At 51.1% G+C, this 24,048-nt stretch overlaps 1 protein-coding gene across 15 annotated transcripts in view; it reads left to right on the plus strand.

The window, feature by feature from the left end:
* DCTN1 (dynactin subunit 1) overlaps positions 1–23,319 on the plus strand; it is a 36,834-nt gene extending 13,515 nt beyond the window's left edge. For 8 of the 15 annotated variants that reach the window (XM_031942242.1, XM_031942232.1, XM_031942238.1 and 5 more), the window contains exons 2-32: positions 232–477; positions 710–788; positions 1,049–1,083; positions 1,850–1,870; positions 4,566–4,583; positions 6,077–6,097; positions 12,261–12,458; positions 12,916–13,113; positions 13,281–13,485; positions 13,632–13,710; positions 13,793–13,952; positions 14,364–14,468; positions 14,766–14,957; positions 15,105–15,221; positions 15,429–15,581; positions 15,768–15,928; positions 16,171–16,339; positions 18,678–18,746; positions 18,936–18,998; positions 19,158–19,307; positions 19,438–19,599; positions 19,727–19,858; positions 19,997–20,122; positions 20,218–20,360; positions 20,471–20,637; positions 21,283–21,297; positions 21,501–21,634; positions 21,832–22,024; positions 22,215–22,294; positions 22,681–22,770; positions 22,881–23,319. In XM_031942242.1, coding sequence (XP_031798102.1) covers positions 250–477; positions 710–788; positions 1,049–1,083; positions 1,850–1,870; positions 4,566–4,583; positions 6,077–6,097; positions 12,261–12,458; positions 12,916–13,113; positions 13,281–13,485; positions 13,632–13,710; positions 13,793–13,952; positions 14,364–14,468; positions 14,766–14,957; positions 15,105–15,221; positions 15,429–15,581; positions 15,768–15,928; positions 16,171–16,339; positions 18,678–18,746; positions 18,936–18,998; positions 19,158–19,307; positions 19,438–19,599; positions 19,727–19,858; positions 19,997–20,122; positions 20,218–20,360; positions 20,471–20,637; positions 21,283–21,297; positions 21,501–21,634; positions 21,832–22,024; positions 22,215–22,294; positions 22,681–22,770; positions 22,881–23,018 — 3,801 coding nt within the window. In that variant the 5' untranslated portion in view covers positions 232–249 and the 3' untranslated portion in view covers positions 23,019–23,319. Of the gene's footprint in view, positions 1–231; positions 478–709; positions 789–1,048; positions 1,084–1,849; positions 1,871–4,150; positions 4,584–6,076; positions 6,098–12,260; positions 12,459–12,915; positions 13,114–13,280; positions 13,486–13,631; positions 13,711–13,792; positions 13,953–14,363; positions 14,469–14,765; positions 14,958–15,104; positions 15,222–15,428; positions 15,582–15,767; positions 15,929–16,170; positions 16,340–18,677; positions 18,747–18,935; positions 18,999–19,157; positions 19,308–19,437; positions 19,600–19,726; positions 19,859–19,996; positions 20,123–20,217; positions 20,361–20,470; positions 20,638–21,282; positions 21,298–21,500; positions 21,635–21,831; positions 22,025–22,214; positions 22,295–22,680; positions 22,771–22,880 lie in introns of those variants that run through there. The other 7 variants (XM_031942234.1, XM_031942235.1, XM_031942233.1 and 4 more) reach the window with 7 other exon arrangements.
* The last annotated feature ends 729 nt before the right edge of the window (positions 23,320–24,048 follow it).

Raw genomic sequence — 24,048 nt, forward strand, 5'->3', positions numbered from 1 at the left:
TAAATTCTGTAACTGGAGAAGAGATCTCCAGTGGGTACTGAAGGGAGCCTCTGGGTTTTAGGTTCCGGCCCAAACTTATAAATATAGCTCAGAATGGGTGACGCACGTTCTTCCTTAAATCAGCCCTCAGGTCTCCTGTTAGAATTAAAATTGCGGTCCAGCACATTTCTTAGGTGCTGGTGTGGTGTTGCCTGCCTGTGAAGCAGCTGACTCGGGCTGTGTCTCTTTCAGACACCAAGTGGCAGCAGAATGAGTGCCGAGACAAGCAACCGGCCCCTCCGAGTAGGATCCAGAGTAGAGGTGATCGGCAAGGGCCATCGAGGCACAGTGGCCTATGTGGGGGCTACACTGTTTGCCACGGGCAAGTGGGTAGGTGTGATCCTTGATGAAGCCAGGGGCAAGAATGATGGGACTGTCCAAGGAAGGAAGTACTTCACGTGTGAAGAGGGTCACGGCATCTTTGTCCGACAATCACAGGTACTTTTGCTAATAACTCACAGGCCTTTTCCCCCTAGTCAGCTTTCGAGGGAGTGGGCATTGGAGAAAGGGTTATGGGAGAGAAAGTCTAGTCATACTTAACTATAGAGTGGGTCTGTGGCTTGGAGGATAGTAAAAGCTATCTGTACCCCAAGATTTTTGGATAAGAAGAGACTGAGTGTGGTCTCAGTCATATCTGATTGAGATGTTTCTGTCTGTTTCATGACCTCAGATCCAGGTGTTTGAAGATGGAGCAGATACCACATCCCCAGAGACACCAGATTCCTCAGCCTTAAAAGTTCTCAAGAGAGGTATAGATCTTCTGGTTACTACCCCTTTTCTTATGTCTCCTAGCTTATCCCTCCTTATTAGCTCACTTCAATCCCACTTCCCAATTTCTTATGTCTGCCTCCTATATCCAAGAGGCTCCAGGGCTTCCTCACTAGTGTTGGGAGTTATGGGCCTTGAATCCCTATTTCATAGCTGATCTCAGCCCTACTACCCCCCCCCCCCCCATTCTTATGGCTAATTCTTTCTACTTCTACCTGTTTCTTTCCCATTCTTTTTGCAGAAGCAACTGATCCATCTGCCAAGGCCAGCAAACTGGTGAGTTTGCTTAATGGGGCTTGGCTGAAGGGTTATAACTGGTGGGGGGGTGGGACCTCGGCGGGGGAGGGGGGTCGGGTGGGCTGTGAGGACTTCCATGCCGGATAGGAGGACCAGGGTCTGAGGAGTCCCTAGTTATACATTGAAGGGGTACCCAGAGGAAATCAGAATCAGTCTTGGGGACTGGAAGACGCTTATCTAGGTAGATAAGGGAGAGCTTATCAAAAGTTTCTATTACTAGAAGGGTTTTTACTACTTTCCAATATATCAAGAGAAGAAGGTTGGATTGGAAAGGCCTCGTGAGGCTTGGGGGTGGGGGGGTTGAGGAGCAGGGATCAGTGGGTTGTTTGCCCTAGGCAGTGTGGCTCCCATGTTATCACAAGCATGCTGGAAATGGTTTGGGGAGGCTGGGGCCAGTCATTGGTGGCCAAGGGATGGAGTGTTTGTTTTTTGTTAGGAATTTGGCTCCAGTTGTGATACAGTATGTGAGGAGCCTTTAGCTCTTCTCCCCCCAGAGGGTGGCATTTGGGGAGTTGTTAGAAGCTTTCCTGGCCTCCTAGCAGCAGGTGGTGAGGCTTAGTGGCACCCTTCCTTTGGAAGGAAATGCAGGGGTTGGGGGCAGTCTTAGCCCCCAGATCCTTCCTGTAGTCACCTGTAACCTGCTTCCCACCATCCCTGGGCTGCTGCAAACCCTTAGGCTCAGATGTGGCCTCAGTGGATTATTTGGTCTCTAACTCTGTCCTTTGCTGAACCTCTTCCCATGCAGCGAGGATTGAAGCCTAAGAAGGTGGTGTGTCTCCTTGTTGTGTGTCAGTGGGAGGGAGGAGGCTGGCGTCATGCCTCCCTCACTACCCATCCTGCTCTTCTGCATGTCCTCTGGATGCTGCATGCTTTTGCATGTCTTCTGGGGTCCTAGATGACCAGAGGAAAGGGCAACCTTGATCCTCCCAGGGCTCCGCTTTACCAGGCCTACCAGGTTTTTACTTATAGACTCCTCTTTCTTCCAGCCAGTAGCCGAACTATTAGAGGAGATGTGATGCTAGCAGAACCTATAGCCTTGGGAGAGGTGAAGGGTTATCCCTCAGCCATAGAGTAGCCTCAGTCAGCCTGATTTGGTGGCACGAGGAGGACATTTGGGGACAGAAGTAACAGCTTTAAAGAGAGGAGGAGGAGGAGGAGGAGGAGCCGCTGAACTAGAGGCCCCTAGATAGATGTTTGTTAACTAGATATCATCTTGAAGTTCTATCTCCTTCTTTACCAGCTCTCCTTCCTAGAGTTATGCCTGATGCATCTTTGCAGCCAGAAATGTTTAGGATTAGGCCATTTTCCTGAAGTCTCTGTCTCACAGAAGACAGGATCGTGATCATGTCTATGATCAATAGTCACTGGGGTTATGCTGAGCTAGGAATCGATGATAATGTAATCCTCTTGCTTTCCAGTCTCGTGGCCTAACCTTCACCTCCCCAAGGTCCACTTTGGTCTTTTCCCCATCTGCCTTCGACCCGCATGCGCTTGCCCATGTGTACTGTGTTGTGATTTCTTGGCTTGGGACCCACTAATGCTGCATGAGGGTATTGCTTGGTAGCAACTTCCTTGGGGGCGGAGGGGCTTGCTTTTGGGATGGTTGTGGTATATACAGTATGCTGGATTCCTGGCTTAGGGACCTGCAGTTGTAACTTCTCTCCTTGGTATCTTTATCCCAGCGGGGCTCTATCCTTGAGGGACCTTGAACTGAGCAAAGATGGGAAACAAAACTTCTTGCTTGCCTTGTGGTTTCTCTCTGGAAGTAGTCTAGGGCTTCTCAGTAAAATGAGGGTCCCTTTCCCATGTTTCAGGGTAAAGATTGGAAGTATGGTGGGGTACCTGTTCTGCCAGGATTTCTACTTAAGCCCCGCAAAGCCCTGGGTAAAAAATTGGGAATTACTGATGGAGGACATTGTCATGGAGATTAATTAAGTCTGCTGTTTCTGCAGATTGTCCTTTGTGCCTGTCCTGGTTGGGTGAGGGCTGGAAGGACATGATCTCTTTGTGGATGGGGGAATTTTAATCTCCTTAATCAATTGTGTATCATAGGAGCTAGCTTCTTTGGGACCTTGAAAGGAGGGAGGTTTTGAATTTTTATGGTTATGTGTGAAAGAACCACAAAAAGAAAGAAGGACACTATGTTCCTGGGTGGAGCAGAAGAATGGAGGGAAACACTATGAGAAATAGAGGCTAGGGAACTGGGTACACCAGACACGAAGAAGGGGAGAATGTATGTGTGCATATGGGAGTGAAATAGAGGGGTGACTGAGGGAGACACATAAAAGAGAGAGAGAACAATACGTGTTTGGGATTCAAAGAAGGAGAGACTATGCATAACAGACAGATGTTGAGGAAGAAAGACTGTATATGTGACATAGAGGGAAACAGATAGTGATGGTGAGCAAGAAGGGCAGATGTGGAGAGAGGGAGACCATATATGTGACAGGAAGGCATCTGTGTGTGTGTGTGTGTGTGTGTGTGTGTGTGTGTCTGTGTGTGTGAAAGAGAGAGAGAGAGAGAGAGAGAGAAAGGGAGATGGTGAGCAAGAAGAGCAGACAGATGTTAAGGGAGACTGTATATGTGCACAGGAGGGGAAACCGTGTGTGTGTGTGTGTGTGTATGTGTATGTGTGTGCGCGTGTGTATGTGTGTGCGCACTCATGCAGGCGATGATGAACAAGAAGGCCAGACAGACCAACAGACACATGGTACACGGAGGAGCCAAGATTGTATGAAATAAAGACAGATACACAAAGAAGGGGGAAGCCTGGAATGTGGAAGTTTCCGAGGGAGCTCATTGTGATGGAGGCAGGGCCGGCTCTCCGTCTGTAGCCCCTTCTATTCTGAGAGCCCTGGTCCTCCATCTGCCACTCAATCCCCGAGGGTTAAGATCTCGTAGGGGAGTGGAGGCTGTGCTGGGCGGTCCGAAGGGAGGAGCCTAGGGGGTATTGCGTGTTGCTAGGTAACTGAGGAGCCGGCTCCCTCCTCCCCCTCCCTCCAGGCTTGGAGGGCGGGTCCGGTGACGTCAGAGCTGGACTCTGGGGCTGGGTGCAGCTGCTCCGAGGCTGAGACCGTGGGATCTGCATGTACCTGGGATGGCGAGCTGGGCCGGCCTCTACTCCTGATCCTTGCACAGAGCTGCCCGGGCCGGGCTGGGGTTGGGGGTGGGCCTTGGGGCCATGGAGCCCCAGAGTTGGTAGCTGTTTGGAGGCTGCACAGCCCCCGGGGCTGGGAAGATGAGGCCGCATTGTTGGAATCTGAGGCGCTAACCTCCTCTTTCCGCTGGTCCCCTTCTGCCCGGCCTGCCTCTCCCACAACCCCTCCCTCCATCCTCCATCCTCCCACCATCTCTCTGTCCTTTCTCCGGCCATCTTTCCTTGGCCCCACTTCCTCCCCCGATTCCTCGGTGTCTCTTTCTGTTTCTGTGTCTCTGTCGGGTTTTCTGCAATGATGAGACAGGCTCCGACCACCCGCAAGGTACTCACTCCCTCTCCCACTGGCCCTGGCCTTGGGCACTGTGGTTACCTAGGGGTCGGCACTGCTGCTGCCGCCGCTGCTACTGTTGCTGCTGCTGCTGCCGCCCGCTGCCGCCACCACCACCGCTGCTGCAAGTTACTGGCTCAGTCAGCCTGCCATTGGGGGGAGGGGGGGTGTCGGGAGAAAGTGGAGGGGCGGGATTGGGCATCACCTGTCACCTCCATTCTCAGCTGGCTTTGGCTTTCATCGGGCTTTGCGGCTCTCTCTGCCCCAGGGGTTGCTGTCCCCAGGGAGTGCATGGGGCTGGGCGTCAGTCTAGGGCTGCTGTGGCTGTTGCTATTGCTGTCTGCTTTCAGAAAGTTGTCTGTGATGGGGGAGCCTAGGTAGGGCACCGCTTTGGGCCTTCTGTAGGAGCTTGCTTGGCTTAGGTTATGATGGGTTTTAGGGCCTTTCTTCTCTTCCAATTGCCAGTTTTAGGGAGGGTGCTGCCATGCTTGGGAAAGGAGATGAGGCCCTTGTTCGTTTTCTGTGACCCTGAGTTGTAGAGGTCGGGGGATAGCTAGAAAGAAACTCCTTGTTGGCTCTAGAGGCCCCTAGGAACAGGCCTGTCACTGGGAGCTAATCTGGGGACTGCTGAGGGAAAGAGTTAAGGAATGGAAATGGAATTGCCATGTGGCACCCTCTTGTTGAGATTTGGGTTTAGTATATAATCTCCCATTCCAACCGATCCCTGGGGTTTTGGGGTCTGGTCCAGAGCCCTTCTACATGTATTCACTTTTCTTTCTCCATCTGTTTGCCCCTCCCCCGCTAAATTCTGCAGCTGGGGCCACCTTGCTGAGCTCAGGGCTTCTGGCTAATTCAATATTCATGGCCTTGATACCTGAGCCCTCTGTATTGGGGGGTGGGGGTTGGATGGGACCTTGAGAGGGCAAATTCTGCTCTAGTCACTAGAGAGCCTGAGGCCAATATCCCAGGAAGATTTCAGCAGACCTGATTTCTAGGGGGCCCTATCCAGCCCCTGACCCCTATAGCTTGGCAAAAGGAAGAGAAGGACACTAGAAAGCTCTACCATCTGCGGCTAGGGTCACAGAGGGATTGGTCTCCATTACTGAGGGCAAATATGAATAGCAAGGTCTTAAGAGACCTGGTCTCTGGGGCTTCCTTCACCACCTGCTGCCTGTGTTCCCCTGTGGCTGGCCGAGGTTACTGAGGAAACCGAGTCCTTTAGAGGAAACCATCTGGCTAAAGTGGGGGTTCCTTGGTCTGCTATATTGGGTGAGGGGAGGATTTGGAACACAACTAGGGACCAAAAGGGAAGGTGGTATTCCTTGGGGGTGGAGGAGGGAGAGGGGAGTTGGCCATCTAACAGCAGCCCTGTCCCTATTTCCTCTCCCACTCTCTCCACTGTTCCTGCCGCTGTCTATCTCTGCTCCTGTCTTTTGCTCTCCTGAATATCTCTTCTCCTCTGGCTCTGCCTCCTGTTTCCTGGCCAGACTACCACCCGCCGGCCCAAGGTGAGAGAGAACAAGAGGCCTCTTTTGAGGTCCCTGTTGTGTGTGTGTGTGTGTGTACACACTGTGTATGCATGCATTTATGCTCTACCAGCACATGTGTATGTATGTCCGTAATAGTATGTGATTAGGAGACAAGGCACTTGCAACAACAACGAGGACATTTAATATGTACGTTGCCTACCAAAACTGAATCTGTTTCCTTATCTATAGAATGAGGTTAGAAAAATAATCTCTTAAGGTCTCTCAGTCATTTCAGAGATAACTGATATTCAAGGTTGTAGAGGAAACAATGATGCACCAAGTTAATTGGAGCATACTTCCTGGAAGAGGAGTCTTTAGGATGGGCAGCCAAGATGCTGTGTTGTAGACCCCTTTGGGAGCCTGCTGAAACAGCTTGTGGACTTCTCAGAAGAATGTTTTTAAATCCATAAAATAAAATACATAGGATTATAAAGGGAATTGGTTATGTTGAAATAGTTATCAAAATATATTCAAATAAACAAATTCATTGATCCCAGCTTAAGAATTTCTGCTCTAGACAAGAAGGGGAGAGGGAAATGGCTGTTTTAAGAACCTTTATAGGCTATGAGGAGTGGAGGGAGAGTTGTCCTCATGTACAGCCAGCCATATGTCCCCTATGTCTTTACATGTCTGTGTGATTAGGCGTATGTGTATTTATCATGAGCCTTGAGAAGCTCTTATGGGGAGCAAGGAAGGACAAGGAGGGAGGGAAGTCCTTCCTGATGCTATCCTCAGAAGGTAGGGATGGGCTTTACATGTATGTCTGTGATTCACCCTACATTCCTGTAATGTATGTTTGTGTATGAAAGGATGGGACTCTTCTTGTTTCATGTGTGATAGCATCCGTTGTACATCTGTGTAGCTATTAGGTGATTTGCCAGTGACTATATGTGTCTTTGTGTTCAGTGATTTGTATAGAGGAAGGAAGGAACCCCTAATTTGCCTCGACTCCCCAGCACACACTGGTTTTGAGGCTCCCTTCCTAGGTAAATGGGATGCCCCATGGCTTCTCCTTGTCCATATCTTATCCCCTCCTGACTCAAAGCTAAATAGCCCTTGGCTGAGCTGATTGTATCCCTGTTCACAATAACTAGTCTAGAGCTCTTAGGCTTAGGAAAATGGCACCAGTGAACCCAGTGGGTGAATGGCACTCAAACCCGATCTGAAAGACCTGAATCTAAGATTAAGGCCAAATTTGGTAATCATAGATGTAAGTCCTGCAGTAGAGTTCAGTAAATTGACTTCCCAAGTGCAAGATGAGGGAGGCCTAATTAGATGATCTTAAACACATCAGACAATTTTACCGGATTATAAATTCAGTATGAATCAGAACTGCTATGGCAGCCAAAAAACCCGACATGATCTTAGATTCATCGTTTAAAATCCAGAACAAGGGACATTTGATAGTTCTGCTGTCCTTTCTTCTGGCCAGACTCCATTTGGATTACTGTGTTCACTGTGAGGTACCACATTTTAGGAAGCATGGTGATAAGCTAGAACTTGTCCAAAAGGGAGAGATTAGCATGGCTAGGGACCTGAAGATCATGACACAGGAAGATTGGTTTACATAACTGGGTTTACTTAGTCTGGTGAACAGAATTCAGTCAGCATTAAATCACCTTCTGTGGGCCAGGCATCATCTTATGCGCTGGGGATACAAAACCAAATATTGTATTGTACTGAAGGAAAATGTTACCAACAAGCAAATACGAAATAAACTCAAAGCAGTCTTGCAGCCTTGGCTTGGGAGAGTCTTAACTCCTGGGGAGATCAGGCAAGGTTTGCACTTGATCTGGATTTCAAGTAGTGGAGTAAGGAGGAATGTTCACTTCAGAGTATGACAGACAGACAGCTTATGTAAAAACAGGGAGGTGGGAGAAGGAACATCATGTACAGAGAATATCAGGTAGAGGATGGCTAGAATAGTATGCAAAGGGTTTAGTTAGTTTACATAATGAGGTGACAGATTGTGAAGGACTTTCAATGACCAGGAAAGGAATTTACATTGCATTTAGAAGCAACAGGGAATCCATGAAGTTTCTTGATAATATTGTAGCTTTTAGAGCCTCTTGGTCTAGTTAAAGCTGGGTAGTAACATGATCAGACCTATTCTTTAGAATTATCCATTTGACAGTTGTGTTATAGAAGGGAGAGGATAGGTGCAGGGAGATCAATTAAGAAATTGCTCAGATAGTCCAAACCAGAGGTGATGGAGACCTAAACTAGGATTGTGGAACAGAGAAGGGAATAGATATGAAAGATTTGGAGAGAGAAGCCACATGACTCGATAACTAATTGCATACAAGAAGCTAGGAAGAATGAAGAATTTAGGATCTTTGGTTTTGAATCTAGGTGACTAGGAGAGTAGTGGTATTCACAGAAATAAGAAAGTTTGTGAAGGTCACAAGTTGTTTTAGATATGCAAAGTCTGAGATGTTTTTGCTTCAAAATGATGATGGTTAGCAAGCATTTTGGTGATAAATGTAGATGAGTTCAAAAGAGAAAGAAGGGCTTGATAATTAGATTTGGGAATCAGTTATTTAGAAATGATGTTCAACTGTGGAAGCTGATGAAGTCACGAAGGAAAAAGAAGTATCAGGACAGAGCAGTGAGCTACACTCATACGAAAGGGTTGGGACATTGATGATAATCCTTCAAAGGGAGACTAAGGTGGTTGGACTAGTAGAGCCAGGAGAGATTATCCAGTAAGCAAAAGATAGTCAGGAACTTGAGACCACACCAAGTGTCCAAGAAGTATAAAGACTGAGAAAAGAACATTGAATTCAGCAACAAACAGATCATTGGTGACCCTGGAGAGGAGTTTCAGTTGAATAGTGGGATTGAAAATCCAATGACAAAGGGGATTTGAAAAGTGAGAGGGAGGTGGGAAAGTGGAGGTACAAATCTAGACATACTTTTCTGGTAGTTTTGTTATGGAGTGAAGACTAGCTATGAGATAATAGCTTAAGTAGGGGATAAGGTCAAGTGAAGATTGGTTAAGGATAGGGAATATGGGAGAGCTGGGTATATTAGTAGTTAGCAGAAAAAGAAGCAGTAAGTGAAATAGTGAAAACTTGAATGAGGCTGAAGGGATAGTTCCCTGAAGGACACAGGAAGAGATGAGGTCAAAGGCATAAATAGGAGTTTGATAAGGATCAGTCCCATCTCTTTTCTGAGATTGTAGCAGTGAAGATTTCTCATCTTTAAGTATTAATAATCTCACATTCGGAAGGAACCTAAGAAACTCCCCAGTTCTATCTATATCTAAACAATTCCCCCTACAATGTTCCTAACAAGTGGTCATCTATTAGTGAGAGGGAGCCCATTATCTTTTGAGGTGACTTATTACACTTGGAAATAGCTCTAAAATGTTACAAAATTTTTCTTACACCAACCCTAAATTTTCCTTTTTGTAACTTTTATTCATTGCTCATAATTCTGCCTTGTGGAACCAGGAAGACCAAGAATAATCCTTCTACAGTACAGCTCTTCAGATACTTGAAGATAGCTTAATTCCCTTGTTCCTTCAGCTGATTCCCATATGGCATGAACTCTGAGGCCTTTTATCATTCTTGTTGCCCCCTACTGGATAACCTTGAGCTTTTCTCATTATCCTTCCTAAAATGTGGAGGACAGGATTCAATGCACTATTCCAGAAATTTGTGATCTTTCTGTTTGGCCACAGCTTTCTGAAAACTGCCAAAGATTTCATTAACTTTTTGGGGTGCCATATTCTACTATTGACTCATATGGATCTTGTAATTCACTAGAATCTCTAAATTTTTTTTTCAGATGAATTGCTGCCTAATGATGCCTTCTAATTGGTAAAGTTGAGTTTTTGAATCCAAGTATCAGACTTGATATGTATTTTCTTGAAATTTTATTAGATTCAGGCCAGTGTTGAGATCCTTTTGGATCATGAATTTGTTACTCAGGATTTTAGCTATATCTTGCAGCTTTGTGTCAACTGCTAATTTGATAAGAATGTCATCTGTATTTTTATCTATCATTAATTAGTTAGGACCAAGCACAGATCCCTGGAACATCTTATTGAACAAGTCCTTCCAAGGTGACATCACAACATTAATGGTTACACTTTGGGGATCCAATTAGTTAATCAGATCTCGGTTTACCTAATTAGTGTCATCTAGCCTTTATCCATTTGAACAAGAATTGCAGAAAAGATTTTGCACATGTTTTGCTAAAATTTAGGTCCCTCAGCCTAGAGGATCTTACTCTTCCTGTCTGCCTCTTAAGAGTCCCTGGTTTCCTTCAAAAGTCAGCTTAAATACCCCTTTTTACTTGAAGCTCTTCCTAATCTCCATCCCTTCATTTTATATAAGTAGAATATATACATTTCCTCTGGTAGAAGGTTAACTCGTGGAGGTAGGTACATATAGTTTTTGCCTTTTTATCTCCACTATTTGTCACAGAGCTTGACGTGTAGGTGTTTAATAAAAAGTTGTTGATAGATCGATAGTTGAACTATATAACTGTATCATGTTCCTGTTCTATCAGTCTAGTAGCTCTGTCATAAAAAGAGATGGAACTCATCTGGTATACCCTCATAGGTATGACTGTGCTCCTTTTTCTATATATTAATGACCATTTATTTCAGAAGGTGTTGTAGACTTTTGCTGGGAATTGCAACCAAGTTCACAAGCTGTACATAGCAGTCTCTGTTCTCTTGTCCTATTTGAGAACTGAGCCCATTGTTCTTTTCCCTGCTATTGTTCATAATCTTTCAGAGGTCACTGATTAGCACATGTAGGCCAGTTTTTACAGTATTCCGAGATGTAGTTCATTTGCCCTTTGTGACTTACACTCATCAGGAGCTGGATTTTAGTTTCCTATTAGCCTTCTTTTATCAAGACCTTTCTGGTCCAATGGACCTTTGTGGGAGGGAGATTAGATTTGACCTCAGCCTCATGGCAGAACTTGGATTAATTGGTGATGATTTCAGAGAGGCAGACTTTGGTGTACTGGAAAGAAAAAAGTTCCTTAATTAGAGCTTCTTAAAAGAGGAGTGGTTGCCTTGGGAGGGTATGAGTTCTCCCATTCACTACAGTTTTTGGATGGAGGCTGATGACCACCTATCAGGGACCATTGTAGGAGGAGGAGTATGAGTCAGGACTCTGAGGTCCCTTCCAATTTTCAGATGCTTCTGTTTTGTCTATATGAATGGCTGTGTGTATGTGTGCTGTGTATGCTTATGTTTGTAACTCATTGCATATCCTTGTGACTCTGTGTATTATGTCTGTCTGATGACTGACTGTGGTGGGAGAAAAGTATGAGGAAAATTTGGTTTATGTTTTAGATCAGAGAGGCAAGGTAGAAGTTAAAAGGCCATCTCTGTGGAAGCTAAAGTCTACCTGGGGGGGAGGGGGAGGGAATATATATATATATATATATGTGTGTGTGTGTGTCAGCTGTGCTCTGCCAGGATGGCCTTGTTCTTCCCCACTGGAGTGTTTCTCATATGGTGGAAGAAATTCTAAACCTAGGAAAGGGAGAACCCTGATACTCCAAGATACGGTGAGGAGGTTGGGAAATTCTCCTAGGATATACTTTTAAGTTTGGGGGGAATTAGAAGGTTGTGACTGGAGGAGATAATGTCTGGCCTGCTTCATAGGTCTTCATGAGGGAGAAAGGAAGGACATAGTGGGTTAAATTAGATAGTCCAGGACTTATAATCAGAAGGCCTATTTTCAAGTCCTGGCTATTAGGGCTAATTCTAGCTTCATCAGGCCTCCCTGTGCTGATCTTCTGGGAACACTGTGAGGAAATCTTGAAGTACTGTCGATGAGCTCCTATTATAAGAGTCAGAATGTGCTCCAGCTCAGAAGGCTTTAAAGTCAAACTGCTCATACCTTCACTGATTACTAAAATAACATTGTGGACCTTTTACCTTGTCCCTTGCCCCCCAGGAGATAAGCTAAGAACATTATCAGGCTTATCTCCTGTCAGGATTTTTTTCCCTTACCCTGTTCCAACTCCTTCATTTTTTTCCCCCTTTTTATTCTGCCTCCCAGACTTCTGAGAGTCACTGCCTGCCTCTCTCTACAGTCTGCACAATGGGTTTCTCTTTGACCTGATGATCACATCAATGTCTTTTTCTCTCTTTCCTTCCACACCCACGCAGCCTGCCCGTCCCACCAGCTCAGGGGCATCAGGGGCTGGTGGCCCTGCAGGACCTTCAGGTTCGGCCTCGGCCTCCACTGGAGAGATGAGCAGCAGTGAGCCCAGCACTCCAGCACAGACACCTTTGGCAGCCCCCATCATCCCTACGCCCTCGCTCACCTCTCCCGGGGCAGCTCCGCCATTGCCTTCCCCCTCCAAGGTAAGATCTGGTATGTTGGAGGAAGTTATTCTGCGGAGGGTCCCAAGACTTTCTCCAGATGCTTTAGGTGCATTAGGGCTGGTTTTAGGTGACTGGATACAGTGATTTCCTGCTGCTGTGATTATAAGCCCCTTTCTCCATCTCAGCATGGTGGTGACCCTTAACCCTATGGCAGTTTCCTTCTCAGATGTGTGTGTATAAGAAAAGAAGAAAAAGAACTCCATTCCTTCTTTTAAGGGTTGGAACTGTAGAGGAGCCTCTTCCCTCCCCCTGAGGTGGGGTACGATACCTCCTGCAGTCTCTGATTCCCCCATCAAGGGAGAGAGTGGAAGACTGCTCTGTTCCTTCCCTGGAGGTGGGGTCTCATCCCCATCCCTCCAGGCCAGCCATTGATCAAGTTGAGAGTTGTGGATGGAGGGGGCATCCCCAGTGAAGGGATCCTGTGGCTTCTTCCCAGGAAGAGGAAGGGCTGCGGGTCCAGGTGCGTGACTTAGAGGAGAAGTTGGAGACTCTGAGGCTGAAGCGCGCAGAGGACAAGGCGAAGCTCAAAGAACTCGAGAAGCATAAGATCCAACTGGAACAGGTGCAGGAATGGAAGAGCAAGATGCAAGAGCAGCAGGCAGAGCTGCAGCGGAAGCTCAAGGAAGCCCGGAAGGTGAGCTGGGCAGTGAGGGTGAAGGACCGGGCAGAGGGACAGGGTCCTGGGAACAGTCACACTGGTCACGGCCCCCTTTAGAAGGGATAGAGAGCAAAGGGAGTGAAAGCCTGGGCTGCTGGGAGCACCTCGTAAGGTGGCACTGCATCCCCCACCTACTTCCCCAGGAAGCGAAAGATGCCTTGGAGGCAAAAGAACGCTACATGGAGGAGATGGCCGACACTGCAGATGCTATAGAAATGGCCACTCTGGACAAGGAGATGGCCGAGGAGCGGGCAGAATCCTTGCAGCAGGAGGTCGAGGCTCTGAAGGAACGTGTGGAGGAGCTCACCACTGATCTCGAGATCCTAAAGGCCGAAATTGAGGAGAAGGGTAAGGGGGAGGTGGGGGGTTCCTAGGAGGTGGGAGTCTGAAAAGTAGAGCCCCGGAGCAGAGGAGGGGAAGGGAGAGGGCTGTTTGGGCTTGAGGGCAGGGACGTGGGCTGGGCAGGCAGTGAGGGGGCCTGTGTTCTCCCTCAGGATCTGATGGGGCTGCGTCCAGTTATCAGCTCAAGCAGCTGGAGGAGCAGAATGCCCGGCTGAAGGACGCCTTGGTGAGGTAGGCCTGCGTGATTCTGCCCCCCACAGCTTCGGGCCCTTGCCTCTGAAGCTTTGGGTGATGCCTCTTCCCCTGCCCCCAGAATGCGAGACCTCTCAGCCTCAGAGAAGCAGGAGCACATCAAACTGCAGAAGCTCATGGAGAAGAAGAACTTGGAACTGGAGGCCCTGCGGCAGCAGCGCGAGCGCCTTCAGGAGGAGCTGGACCAGGCTGAGCACACCATTGACGAGCTCAAGGAGCAGGTGGGGACGGCGGCCCCTGGGGGTCTTGGGTTTGGAGCAAGGAGCTTTCCAGGGCTTCATGTTACAGATAAGGAGATACTGAAGGGTCAGGAACTTCACCCAGATAGTGCGTAGCAACCAGGAGTGGTCTTTCCATAGCAGTGCAGGCACTGGGTGCAGCAGCTGGGTGCTCTCCACTCTGAGCCCTCCTCTCAGGCCTACCGCCTTTCTGGTTTCTCTGTTTGCCATCCAGCCCATCACATGATTCTACACACAGCAGGGGCCAACAAATGGGGGCTGAATTCAATTGAATGCACACTTACTATGTACAACACACAATGGTAGGCACTTGGAGGGGAACCCAGCAAAGGCCATAAAACCTGGCCACAGGTAATGAGAAAAGCCTCTGTAACTCCCTCTACAACACTGCAGGTAGATGCAGCCCTGGGAGCAGAAGAGATGGTGGAGACATTGACAGACAGGAACCTGAACCTGGAGGAGAAAGTGCGGGAGCTGCGAGAGACCGTGGGAGACCTGGTGAGAGGAAGGCGTGACCTGGACTCGTATTCTGCCCACCCCCACCTCTGAGGGGGAGCTCAGTGCCTTTCCTCAGCTTCGGCTTCTCGCTCCCATCTCCTTTCACATAGTACAGAAGGAGCTAGTGAAAAGGAGGCCCCGCTCTGACCTCTCTCACTGATCATTGAGGATGACTTCAGGGAGCTTGTCCTTGATTTCCTGCTGACCCCAACCCTGAGGGACACATCTGGGGGGGATCCCCTCAGGCCCATGTCTGACCCTTGATCCTTACTGCTGCACACTGCCTGTGTACCACAGGAAGCTATGAATGAGATGAATGATGAGCTGCAGGAGAATGCCCGGGAGACTGAGCTTGAGCTTCGGGAGCAGTTGGACATGGCAGGTGCCCGAGTGAGGGAGGCCCAGAAGCGTGTAGAGGCTGCTCAGGAGACCGTTGCTGACTACCAACAGACTATAAAGAAATACCGACAGCTGACCGCCCACCTGCAGGTACCTCCCCCTGCCCCCAGTTACATCCCCACACCTGAAGTTACTTGACTAGACTGTACCAGATTCCTTCTGTTCTGCTTCTCCCAAACCCTCCTATCCAAGGCCTGGTTCCCTTGCTCTTGTTCAGAGTCTGTCCCTACTTCTCAGGATGTGAATCGGGAGCTAACAAATCAGCAAGAGGCTTCGGTGGAGAGGCAGCAGCAGCCGCCCCCAGAGACCTTTGACTTCAAGATTAAATTTGCTGAGACCAAGGCCCACGCCAAGGTTAGTATTAAAGCTGGGAGTGAAGAATGCTTAGTGTTGATGGCCTGCCGGGGCCCTGAGGAGAAAGAACTGGCCTAGCCTTGGCCACTGGTGGAATCTGACTGTGCTCTGTACTCAAAAAAGCTGTGGCCCCTGGGGCCTGGTGGGCCTGCCCTGAGGAGGCTTGGGGGCTCCTCCTCCATGCTCTGCTGTGCTGTCACCCTTTAGGCCATTGAGATGGAACTGAGGCAGATGGAGGTGGCCCAGGCCAATAGGCACGTGTCCTTGCTTACGGCCTTCATGCCAGATAGCTTCCTGAGGCCCGGTGGAGATCACGACTGTGTCCTGGTCCTGCTGCTCATCCCCCGCCTGGTTTGTAAGGTAAGCCCCCACTTTGATAGGCATTCTCACAAGGTGTGCTCCTGCACTCGGGTGCCCCAAACCAGAACCCTGTGACCTTCTTTATCTGAGTCTGGGCCCTGAGCCCAGGCAGTGCCCTTGTGCCTCCCTCCCTGAGGGTTTTTGCCTCGGTGCTGAGCCTTGTGTCCCCTTCCACTTCCCTGACAGGCAGAGCTCATCAGAAAGCAGGCCCAGGAGAAATTTGATCTGACTGAGAATTGTGCAGGACGACCAGGGCTTCGGGGGGCTCCTGGGGAGCAGCTCAGCTTTGCCGCCGGTCTGGTGTACTCGCTGAGTCTCCTGCAGGCCACACTCCACCGCTACGAGCAGTGAGTAACCCCTGTGCCACCAGTCCGGGCTCCTTGTCTGTCTCCCGCCATCATCAAAACTGCGTATGAACTCCAGTGCCCTGCCCCTCTGTCCCAGCTGCTGCTTGTGACGACTGCTCCTCCCCCAGGCTCTGGCTGTACTTGCTGCCCCTCACTCCCTTCAGCTCGACACTGGGAGAGGGAACACCCTGGGTCTCTGTCCCATGACCAAGGTCTCACGGGGGTTGTGCTCTGACCCGCAGTGCCCTGGCTCAGTGCAGTGTGGACGTCTACAAAAAGGTCGGTAGTCTCTATCCTGAGATGAGTGCCCACGAGCGCTCCTTGGACTTCCTCATTGAGCTGTTGCACAAGGACCAACTGGATGAGACGGTCAACGTGGAGCCGCTCACTAAGGCCATCAAGTACTACCAGGTGTGGGCAGCAGACAGTGTGGGGACGGGACGGGCTGGGATCATGACTCAGCTGGCGGCTTTGTCCCTCTGGGTCTGAATTATCGTGGATCAGCCCTCAGGGCATAGCAGAATTGTATCTAGGGAGTGAAGGAGGCACTGAAAGATCCCTGGAAGGAAGGTCACTGTAAGAATCTCGGCCATCTAGTGGGATGAGGAGACCTAGGGAGGAAAAGGGTCACCTTCTCGATAGGAGGGATAAGTCTGGGAGAGTTTCCCATGACTCTCCTCCATGCTCCTTTGGAATTGATAGGGAGATATAAAAGTGTGCAAGCTAGTAGGTACATTGCTAGATGTCTAAGAGAAGGGGGGTGGGGGGTGGGCAGCTAGGTGGTGCAGTGGATAGAGCACCAGTCTTGAAGTCAGGAGGACCTGAGTTCAAATCTGGCCTCAGACACTTAACACTTCCTAGCTGTGTGACCCTGGGCAAGTCACTTAACCCCAATTGCCCCAGCCAAAAAAAAAAAAAGAGAGAGAGAAGAGAGGGCAGGAAACTGGCTTGGAAGAAAGAGAAACTCACAGAAGTGTAGAATGTCAAGAGATGGAAAGGCCCTTAGAGGTCATCTCCAACCAGTTTACAGATGAAGTGTCAAAATAAGTATGTGATGGGGGAGCTCAGTGCCTAGAAATCTGAAAAAGTCAGAAATACCGGAGGATCCCTGATTGAAAAACAGCTTTTCTTTAAAAAAAAAAAAAAAAGTACTGATTATATTTTGTTTTTATATTGCCTAGGTTTTTCCTTGTATCTCTCACTTTTCTTCCTTCTAGAGAGCTCTTCCTCATAATTTTTTTTTTTAAGAGAAAATTCAGGAAAGTCAATTTATACATTGCAAAAATTGATTTTCTATGTGGTATCCCATACTGGTGGGAATGGAAGGAAGTGTATCTCTCCTTGAGAATCAAGTTCATTCTTTATAACATCAGTTATACAGAAACATAGCTGTTTTCATGACTCTGCATCAGTTCAGTTAAGTCTCTTTGTGCTTCTCTGTATTCATGATGCTCCTGTTTCTGACAGCACGGTAATATTCCACCGCATTCACGTGCCACCACTGGTTTGGCTGTTTTCCCAGTCGATGGGCAATCTGCTTTGTCTCCAGCTCTTTGCTGCCACAAAAAGCTTTGCCCTCCACGTTTTGGTGTGTGCAGCACCACCTCTGCAGAGTATGTTCCTAGCAACAGATAATCTTGAGTCAAGGGCTATGGACATCGTAGTCACTTTATTTGTAATTCGCTGCTTTGCAGAAGAGTCATTTCAGTTCATGTGCCTGTCTTTTCACACGCCCTTCAATGTTGACTATTCTCATCTTTATCACTCTAGAGAGTGTAAGGTGTTTTGAGCGAGCTGCTTGTTTGATGATGACTGACAGATAGGTTTGCAGTGTTATCTTTGGAGCGGGGCTGAGGGGAAATGGGCCTTGTCTGAGGTGACACGGGACATAAAAGTCCACAGGCCTCCCTCTAGTTGCTGAAGCAGCTGGGCTTTTCTGCAGGGTCCTTGTCTCTCTTTTCTAGAAGACTTAGAGGACCCGTGAAATTGTGTGAATCATGGGAAAGGATTTCTCTGTGGAGATGTCCCTCAGCCGTGAGGGGCGAGACCACCGTCAGCAGGCTCCGGGAGATGCCTCACAAGGCGTTTTGTTAGCAGGGTGGGCAGCGTGGGCTTTGTGGGAGGGCGGCCTCATCTTTGGCTGTCTGCAGGCTCCCTCGTTGCTAGGACCTATGCTCCTCCCTGAGGGAGCCGGCTACCCCTCATACAGGCTCTCCCTCTCTGAGCCCTCCCCTGCTCCTGCTTGCTCTGCAGGTCCTTACCACACCCGGGCCTGTGCTCCCGTACACAGATGTACATGTACCCATCTCTCTCCCAAAGGGTTCCTGTCGGACAGTGCAAAGGGAGGGAGGGTCCCAGCTGGGCTCCAGCCTGGGAACTGAGTGTCCTTACTATGGCCAGGAGCCTGGGTGATAGGGCACCGGGCCCTTTCCACACCTGCCTCAGACTCTTAATAGTCATTTGACCTCGCCTGCTCCAGTTCCTACCACTGTAAAATAGGAATAATAGGAGCATCAAACTTCCGGGGTGGTTGTGAGGATCAGATGACATTTGTAAAATTCTTGGTATAGTGCCTGGCACACAGTGGGGCTTCATAAGGTATTTCCTTGCTCCCTACACACAGGCAGGAGATTAGGAGGCAGGGCAACTTTTCATTGGGTCGTGAGTGATGGGGACCTGGGGACAAAGGGGAGGAGGAGGAGGAAGCAGAAGCCTGACCCCAGGGCTGAGTCTGTCTGTTCTTCCTTAGCACCTGTATAGCATCCATCTTACTGAGCAGCCCGAGGACTGTACTGTACAGCTGGCCGACCACATCAAGGTGAGGGCTGGCCAGAGAGGGCGGCCAGGGGGCTTCAGACCAGCTCCTGGAAAGTGAGCCCCCGTTCCCCATCGCCTCCCGGTGGTTGGAGTGGGGAGCTGGAGGACTCTTGGGGCGATGAGGCTGAAAAGAACATTTGGGGGCCAGAAAGGGAAGGGTGCTCATGGGCTGCCGCTGGTGTCTTCACAGTTCACCCAGAGTGCACTGGACTGCATGGCTGTGGAAGTGGGGAGGCTTCATGCCTTTCTGCAGGTGAGTTGTAGGCCCCACCCTCCCAGTCAGACTCACTGCTACCCTTTCTCCCCCTCTCCCTCTCCCCACCCTCATCAAACCCCTCCCTCCTTCTTGACCGCCCTCCTTTCTCATTCCTTTTCCCTGTTAGCATTGACTTTGTGTCCTCTCTGTTGCCAGGGAGGGCAGGAGGCCTCAGACTTATCCCTCCTGCTCCGGGACCTGGAAACGTCCTGCAGCGACATCCGGCAGTTCTGTAAGAAGATCCGAAGACGGATGCCGGGCACGGATGCTCCTGGGATCCCAGCTGCCCTTGGTTTTGGGGCTCAGGTCTGTGCTCTGGGCTGCAGGGAGGCAGAGAAAACAAGAGTATGGGACACCTGTCGTCCCTGGCAGGGGCTGTGGAGGGGAAGGGGAGGTTGGGGGGATATACTCCCTTCACCCACTCTCCTTGCTGCAGGTGTCAGATACCCTTCTGGATTGTCGGAAGCATCTGACGTGGGTAGTGGCCGTACTACAGGAGGTAGCTGCCGCTGCCGCCCAACTGATCGCCCCCCTGGCTGAGAACGAGGGTCTGCCCTCCAGCACCCTGGAAGAGCTGGCCTTCAAGGCAGGGGAGCAGGTAGGGAGGCCGCAGGATACACGGACTGCCGCGGCTGACTGGGAAGGGTGGAGAAGAAGTGTGGGGAGGGGGCAGTGATGGCTCCTGGGTTTGTCTGGGGCTGACGCGAGTCCTGGGCTCCCAACAGATCTACGGGTCTCCATCCAGCAGCCCCTACGAGTGCCTTCGACAGTCATGTAGCATCCTCATTGCAACCATGAACAAGCTGGCCACGGCTATGCAAGAGGGAGAGTACGATGCAGAGAGGCCCCCGAGCAAGGTGGGCCAGGGGGCCTGGTGGGCTGCGGCGAGGACCTGGGGAGTCCCGGGCAAGCCTGGGGGCGGGGACAGAGGACCCCTGAAGGCCGGGCAGTGCTGCCTGGGGCCAAGGGATCCTCACCTCCTGGTGTCCCCACAGCCTCCCCCCTCTGAACTGCGGGCCGCAGCCCTTCGTGCAGAGATCACCGATGCTGAGGGCCTGGGCCTGAAGCTGGAGGACCGGGAGACTGTCATTAAGGAGCTAAAGAAGTCACTCAAGATCAAGGTGGGGCCTGGGGACCGGAGGCCAGGAGGGGGTGAGGATGGGGGTGGAGCTGGGAGTCCGAGCTCCCCGGGCTGAGCTGACCCCATGGCCTCCAGGGGGAAGAGCTGAGCGAGGCCAACGTGCGCCTGAGTCTCCTGGAGAAGAAGCTGGACAGTGCGGCCAAGGATGCCGACGAGAGGACCGAGAAGGTGCAGAGCCGCCTCGAGGAAACGCAAGCCCTGCTGCGCAAGAAGGAGAAGTACGTGGGCCCCTGGCCCGGACCCGATCCCCTGGCCTGGCGCACCCGTGCACTTCTCCCCTCGGGGCTGGCGGCGCGGGGACACCCAGGGCTCCCTGCTTCTCTTACAGAGAGTTCGAGGAGACAATGGACGCCCTCCAGGCAGACATTGACCAGCTGGAGGCCGAGAAGGTGGAGCTGAAGCAGCGTCTGAGCAGCCAGTCCAAAAGGACCATCGAGGGGCTGCGGGGAACACCCCCCTCGGGCATCGCCACGCTTGTCTCTGGCATCACTGGCGGTGAGCGGTGGGCCCGGGGGCGTGGCAGAGGCCAGGGGCCCACCTCTCCCACACATTCATTGAGTTAAAACTGGAAGGGACCCCCCGGCCATCTAACCCACCCCCCATCACTCAGATGAAGCTACTGAGCAGGGGAAGTGGCTGGCTTCCAGTTGTTCAGGGCATGAGGAGGAGAGGCAGGATTTGAATCCAACTCTGAATTCATCTTCCTGCCACCATCCTGTGCGTCAGGACACCGGGCCATCGTGCCCTCTGTACTCGGTCTCCTCCTTTCCCTGCTCCTGGTGCTCCCAGGCAGGCTGAGCTGCACCCAGCTATCGGGCCCATCCATGTACCCTCCTGAACGTCCCATCACTCCCACCGTCCGGTTCCTTAGCTTGCTACAAGCTCCCCTTCTGGCCATTGTTTCCCAACTGCTGACCCTCCTGTTGTGCTCTCGGTGCTCTGGATCTATGTGCAAAGGCGCCGTCATGCCAAAGCCAGTCCTCCAAGTGGCCAACGGGCCACTCAAAGACCGTGGGTTATGTCACTGGACTGTGGCTTCAGGCCCCTACTCCTGTCCTTGCACTTTGAAACCCCGACCCCCTGTCACATGTGTGTCTCTTCTCTCCTCTCTCCCCTCCCCCTGGGCTGGCCTGGCCACAGAAGAACAGCAGCGAGGTATAGACCTGCCTGGATGCTGAGGGGGTTTGGGGGGCAGTGCCTGACTTCCCTGTCTGGGGATCTGGGGCTGGTAGGGCAATGGTCAGTATGAAAGGGCATGGGCTTGAAAGGGGATTGAAGAGGGGAGAACAGAGCATGGGGTGAGCCCTGAGCTCCCTGGACACTCGTGAGCGAGCGCTCTCCTGGCAATGTCCCCACAGGAGGGGCTGCAGGCCCGCCTCTGGCCAACATCCCAGGCCCTGGGCCTGTGAAGGACTCTCCCCTGCTGCTCCAGCAGATCTCGGCCATGAGGCTGCACATCTCCCAGCTCCAGCATGAGAATAGCACGCTCAAGGTATGGAGCCAGGAGGAAGTAGCTGGAGCATGGAATGGGAGTCCAGCCCTGGACTGACTGACGGAGAAGGGGATGGGAGGATGGGACTGAGGGAAAAAAGCTCCTCTGGTTTGGTTTGGGTTGATAGGTGCATCTGGGGGTGGGGTGGGGCTGCAGCCCTCCTCCTCCAGCATCTCCTCTCCTCTTCCTGGTCCTAGGGAGCCCAGATGAAGGCAGCCCTGGCAGCTTTGCCTCCCTTGCATGTGGCCAAGATCACACCCTCAGGGCGGGGAAGTTCCGATGGTGAGCTCGCAGCTGGAGCTTTGTACCGGAAAACCAGCCAGCTGCTGGACACACTGCATCAGCTCAGCTCTTGCACCCGGGTGATAGATATCACGAGGTCCAGCCCTGGTAAGAACTCTGTCTTCCCATCTTGTTTCTTGGGTCCAGAATACGGAATCATATCCTTGCACTGAAAGGGGTCTTGCTGGTGGGCCAAGGCTACCATCCCACCCCAGTGCATCTCGGTCCCTACATCTCTTTTCTGCCCTCCTGTCCTTACCTGGTCTGTGGGGTTCACCAGCTTCTTCTCCCATTGCAGCCACAAAGAGCCCTGGGGCCCAGCTTCTGGAGCAGCTCACCCACCTCCAGTCTTTGAGTGACACCATTGACAAACTGCAGGTGAGGGCCCTCCCCCCCAGCTCCCTGCTCCCTGCATCTCACCAGTACTTTTGGTGATCCCTGAGCCAGATTATTCCTGCCAACCCCAAAGTCCCCACTTCTGGGGGCCTGGATGCCACACAGTGTGACCAAGACCCCAGGACCAGCCTTGGCACTTCCTTCAGGAAGCTCTCTAGTCTAGCTGAGACTTGAGGCAAGAAAGTTAGGAGAGTGGAGGCCCCTTTCTCGCCAGCCCGGGGAAAGAGGCTGCAACAGCAAAGGGAAACCTTAGAAAAGACAAGGCTTGAGCTTGGTAAAGTCCCAGGCCCCCCGCTGCCCATAAGGGGGAACCCTTGTAGGCTGGCAGCTTCTCGTTTCTGTCATAATCTGCCATTTCTTCTCTGCAGGATGAGGTGATGAAAGAGACTGTGTCTCAGCGCCCAGGAGCCACTGTCCCCACTGACTTTGCCACGTTCCCCTCATCAGCCTTCCTTAGGGTGAGACTGAAGGGGGACAAGGGGTGGTGCTTTTTAGGAATGAGGAAATGGGGTGTGAGAGTCCTCATATTGCCTTACTGGGCACATTCCCTTCTCTCTTTCCCTTCCAGGCCAAAGAAGAGAAACGAGAAGATACTGTATACGTGGGCAAAGTGACCTTCCCCTGCACGGCTGGCCTTGGGCAACGGCACCGCCTGGTGCTGACCCACGAACAGCTGCACCGGCTTCATGGCCGCCTCATCTCCTAGCTCCAGCTGTATCCCTCTGCTCCTTGTCATGTTTCCCCGACACCCTGAGGGTTCTGCCTGATGCTGCTTCCTCCCACCTTCCCACAGACCCGTCCCAGACAAGAATATCACTACTCGTGTAAAGCCATAATGCTAATCCTCTCCCATCCTCTCCTCCTGGAGCCCAACCCCTAGCCTTAGCTGCTCCCTTCTCCCTGGGAAGTTGGGGGAAGAGCGGGGCTGGCCTGGCCCAGGGAGGGGTGTTCAGCCCCAGCATGGGGAATCACCCCCTCAATAAAGCAGCTTCTTCCTCAGCACTGTATGCATGGTGTTGGTGGTAGAAGACAGAGTGGAGGCTGAAGGGATGGCTGTGTGCGGGGCACTGAGACCCAGCCAGCCCCCCGCCAGTGACTCAGCAGGCAGCTGCAGGGTCTGGGCCGGGGCAGAAGAGGTAGCATCAGGGCTTTGGGGTTTGAGGGGCTGCATCGATGCCCAGGTGTGCCTGCTTCATAGTAGCCCTTAGAGGGGCAACGACTCTTTCACGCGCCCAGTCCTTACCTTTTCCGTTCAGCCTCCCATTCATTGGGTGCCTTGCGCTGAGCATACAAAGAAGTAGCTTATAACATGGTGGGGTGTGGGATCTTTCACAATTGCTGAGAGCCAAGAGGTCCTCAGACCAGCCCAGGAGCCCGTAGGTAATGGGAGGGTGAGAAGCCCTGTTTTATTTAGATACGGATCTTGGGTTTACTCTTTCCCCTTGGACAGACTGAAACCATCCATGCTTTCCTCCCCCTGCACTATAGTCTCCCCTTGTGATCTATCCATGGTGCTGAAGGGCCACCCCTGGATCCTCCTGCCTTTGTAGGCCCCAGACTTGACAGTGGCTTTACCCTGCTAGTGCCAGACTCAGAAATAAGTGGGGTGTGCTAGAAAACCACAAATTAACATCACCCGGGGCGCACTTTATTTTTATTTTGTAGAATGCTTCCCAATTATGTTTTAATCTGAATCTGGTGGGACCGGGGAGTGTGAGGTGGTTTGATAGCTCTTT

The sequence above is a fragment of the Sarcophilus harrisii genome, chromosome 6 (genome assembly GCF_902635505.1).
Source record: "Sarcophilus harrisii chromosome 6, mSarHar1.11, whole genome shotgun sequence".
Lineage (NCBI taxonomy): Eukaryota > Metazoa > Chordata > Mammalia > Dasyuromorphia > Dasyuridae > Sarcophilus > Sarcophilus harrisii.